Source organism: Bison bison, unplaced genomic scaffold (assembly GCF_000754665.1).
Source record: "Bison bison bison isolate TAMUID 2011002044 unplaced genomic scaffold, Bison_UMD1.0 scf7180017864255, whole genome shotgun sequence".
In the NCBI taxonomy this organism is placed as follows: domain Eukaryota; kingdom Metazoa; phylum Chordata; class Mammalia; order Artiodactyla; family Bovidae; genus Bison; species Bison bison.
This window is the reverse complement of record NW_011494827.1, coordinates 451,283-455,403: the sequence shown is the minus strand read 5'-3', so window position 1 is coordinate 455,403 and position 4,121 is coordinate 451,283. Positions and strand designations below refer to the sequence as shown.

The 4,121-nt window shown below is 55.4% G+C and overlaps 1 protein-coding gene across 1 annotated transcript in view; it reads right to left on the bottom strand.

Moving 5' to 3' along the window:
* Positions 1 to 599: 599 nt before the first annotated feature.
* LOC104994277 (neuron-specific protein family member 1) overlaps positions 600 to 4,121 on the bottom strand; it is a 33,464-nt gene continuing 29,942 nt past the window's right edge. Inside the window, exon 5 of the mRNA XM_010847784.1 lies at positions 600 to 2,438. Coding sequence (XP_010846086.1) covers positions 2,238 to 2,438 — 201 coding nt within the window. The 3' untranslated portion in view covers positions 600 to 2,237. The remainder of the gene's footprint in view (positions 2,439 to 4,121) is intronic.

The window sequence follows — 4,121 nt, the reverse complement described above, 5'->3', positions numbered from 1 at the left end:
GACGGGGCTGCTGGGGGGCGGGGGTTGCCCCAGGGAGGGGGCCTGGTGGGCTTCCTGCTCCACAAACGTCTCCAATTCAGAGGAGGCAGTGGCCATTCCCCACCCCAGCAGGAAGAACGCGGTCAGCCGCTCCTCAGGGCAGATGACCTGCGCTCCCTGTGGTTTCCTGTGTGCCTGAGCAACTGATGCACAGACTCCTGAGCAGAGGAAAAGCCAGCTCGCCTTCATTCACCCTGTGAAACTAGTATAGAACCGCGGCCAGTTACTGTCTTATTGGTGGGTCCAAGGTTAGGATGTCACTGCGGGCCACCTGCCTCCTGTCGGGGAAGAAATGTGGGCAGGGGCCTGGCTCCTCCCAGCACTTTACTGCGGCAGAGGGGGGCGGGCAGGGGAGGCCTAACTTCCTGCCCCTGGGGCCCCCCAGAAGCTGCGTCCAGAGAAGGGCCTGGGCCTCTCCTCCCACCCAGGCCCCAGGAGTTGGGAACGCCCACTGGTACAGATTCGTGAAGCATCTGCAACCACATCTGTGCAGAAAGTCCCTGGTACTCGTGGGCCCCAGGGTATGGTCAAGGGCTCTCCACAAGACAGGCCAGGGCCTCCACAGGGATCCTTGTGTTCTTTATTTGCACAGACTGAGAATGTCGGAAGTTACACGTGAACGAGTTTACAGTCTATAAAATACACGCCTACTAGAAAACACAAACAGGGTTGCCTTGGCACTGCGTTGACGTGGGCTGGAATTGGCTGATGGGTCCTCTCTACACAGGAGGACTTCTGGCACAGTTATTGCTCTTTTGCGTCCCCACAGCCGCACAACGTCCACAACTCCACACGCCCACCCACTGCTCCAAGGCCACAGTCATTGTTTCCAGACACCCTTAATAATAAAATACACTGTTTATGTTTTGGAAGCACATTTCAGGGAACAGTAATGGAGATGGCCATGACCACCATGCTTGTTTACAACACAGCTTGCACTATGTGTCATTTATTTTTGATTAAAAAAAAAAAAACAGTGAAACTTCTGACATGTCCACCAGAAACAACACATTCAAATAACACGGAAGAAAATGTCTGTGAATGTCTTTTTTTCTATATAATCCTCTTACACACTTGGTTTATCTAACTGGTAATTCTGTAAACATATACTTTTAATGTCAAGATTCAGGCTGAAACGTAATTGTCTTACAAAGATTGTGAATGGAAATGTCATAATTGGACTTGCAGCCCCCCCTCCCAGCCTTTCCAGCCTGTTTCTTACATCAAAGGAGTTACATCTGTCCCACAAAATAAAAATCAACATAGTCTTGACTTATACCAGCAATTACACTGTTCACTTTTCCCACCCAACTAAGTGTTCCAAAACTAACCTGCTAACACGGGCATGTCGGTGCAAACTTGTTCGTAATAGACGTGGACAAAAGGGCTGGTTGGATTTCATTCCTACTCCGCCCATCACAGAACAGACAAGACTACCTACAGGGAGACGGGGATCTGTAGCCTGTGGCCCAGGGTCCCCTCCTCCCAGAGTCCCCACCTCACGTGCTCTGACCCAGTTCACAGGTACTGAGGGGCCACACTGACTCCTCTGCCCGGCCAGCGCCCTCTGTACAGAGAGGCCGCCACGTCCTCGCTGCAGCGCTTGCGCACTCGGCAGTGAGCGCGGGGGAGGAGGGCATGGCCGCCCCCGCCTCCAGGCCTCTCTGCTTCCTTCCCACCGTCCTCCACCATTCACTATGGGGCATGGGCTTCTTGGCCTATCGGAGTACCCTTCTGGGAGGTGGGAAGAAACGTGAAGCACAGCTTGCCCTTAGCACAGCAGGGATCACTCTAGATGTGGCTGTGGAGTAAGGTTTGCGAAACAGCAAGGTGGTTTAAAAGGAAAAAAAAATTTCCACAAAATGCATTATTTATCTGAAGTTCAAACCCCTTGCATATCCAGTGTAAATTTTTTTTTTTGACAGCATCCAATAAATCCCAGGAAAGTCACTAAATTAAGATTCCCTAACATGGAAAGTGGTGGCAGAGCTCCCTAAGCAGTGCTGATACGCACTTGACTTTACGCCCGTGAATGGCCCGCAGCAAGTTGTATTTGCAAAGCAGCAACTAGCAAACAGAAGCGGTTGCACCATACATGAGTAACCTCTATAAATTATCAGTAATTGTATTTGATGAAATGTCCCTCAAAGTCCCCTTGTTACCTTCAAGCGACACCATTAAGGAACTTGCCCATCTCGCTAAGCGGATTTCTCTGCGGCCTCGGTCTCCTGCTCCGAGAGCTTCTCTTCCGACAGAACGGACATCCATGGCGACACGGAGCGGGTGATGCTCTGCTTGGCCAGGTTGTAGTGGTTAATGACGGTGTAAAATTTCTCCCGGGCATTGGAGTCTTGCTCGGCATAGTAGCTCTCCAAGCCTTCTGGGATGCACTGGGTGTTCTGCAAGACAAGCGGCCCCTGAGACACACACACTGACGCAGGAGGCGGGCCCGTGAGTCTCCAGGTAACACCTGTGGTCACCAAGTACCTCCCTGGGTTTGGGAGAGACTCAATGCTGAGCTGACCGCCTGGCGTTGATGGCATCGTAACAGGAGGGGCGTCTGTAAGGCCAGTGAAGGGACTTAGCGGTCCTTCCTGTTGCTCTGAAGACCTTACACTCGCGATTTATTTTAAATCGAACCAGGGTCTTCTGCATTGCCGCTGGAGTCTTTACCACCTGAGTTATCAGGGAAGACCATTTTAAATCTACTAGAATACAGTGGAACTTCTGACATGTCCACCAGACGCAACAGTGAAGAAAGGCTTCTGTGAGCCAGTTGGGGGCAGGGGGGTTAGGGGAGGCACATTTGAGGGCACGTGAGCTGGGCCTGGGGGCAGGAGGACCCGGGACACAGGCTGGAGAGAGGCCCGTGGCACAGCAGAGGGCGAGGAGCCTCAGGACACAAACACCTGGAGAAGGCAAGGGTCAGGGGGTTGGGAGGGACTGGTGTGACCCTGAGAACCAGAGAGCAGCAGGAAGACACGCGAACCCCACCAGGGCACTTGAGAGGGAGGCTGTCCCGAGGAAGCTGTCCACTAGGGAAGAGGCGCTTCCCTACCGACCACAGAATCCGGGGCAGGCTGGGTGTGGAGACATGAGTCCCTGTCTCGTCAGCTCACCCAGAGTCTAGCCCGCCCCCGACCCCCACCGCCAAAAGCTGCCTTTCTTCCATCCAGAAGCCGGGCTAAGCCACCACCCACTGTCACCAACACACACACACACGCCCTCGAGGAAGGGTGGCGGGCTGCCAAAGGTTGGCACCAGCCCCCTCTCCCAGAGCTCAGTAGGTACAGAGCGCCCAGCTCAGGACATTTCCCAGCCCTCCCAGCACCAATTTCTGGCCAATGGGGCGTGAGGGGTGTGTCCGTCCACAATGGGATGAGTCCCTCCACGGGACTTTCTGGCCAATGGGATGCGAGAGGTGTGCCCCTCCGCGGGACTAACTTCTGGCCAGTGGGATGTGAGGGGTGTGGCACAGGCAGGTTGGAAGGGGAGCCCAGAGAAGCTGCCTGCCCTCCACTGCTCCCGCGGCCCCTTCTCAGCGGCTTTGACCTCCTAGACTGGTCCCTGCCAGGAAAGGGACAACACCCCCAGGGGCTGGCAGCGCTGCCCAAGACAGAACAGGGGCTCCAGGAAGACCTCCCGGAGCCCCACTGCCTGCCAGCCGCGGCTTTAACAAGAGAAGAGCCTTCCATCTGGCGGGACACACCATCTGTGTCTCCAAACGACAGAAGCATCACAGCACCACCACCGTCTCCTTGTCACACGGTGAAGGGAGCGTGAAGTGACAGGGGTTCCAGACTCGGCCACATCACGGTCACCAGGGAGAGTTTTAAACCGGGTTCCCAGCCCCGCCCGCAGGATCCAGCGCTCAGATAACCCTGGAGCAGCGTCTCAGCCTCAACCACCTCACGGGCAAGCACACTGGCGGGATCCCGCCAACCCCCTAGGGCCCAGCAAGACCCCGGCTGTTCAAAGCGCTCCTGTGCCTCCCTGCGTGGGCCCAGCATGGAGACCACAACGGGTCTCCGATGGTCACCTGCATGGCCGATGGCAGCTGCTGCCCAGTGGACGTGAGGGCC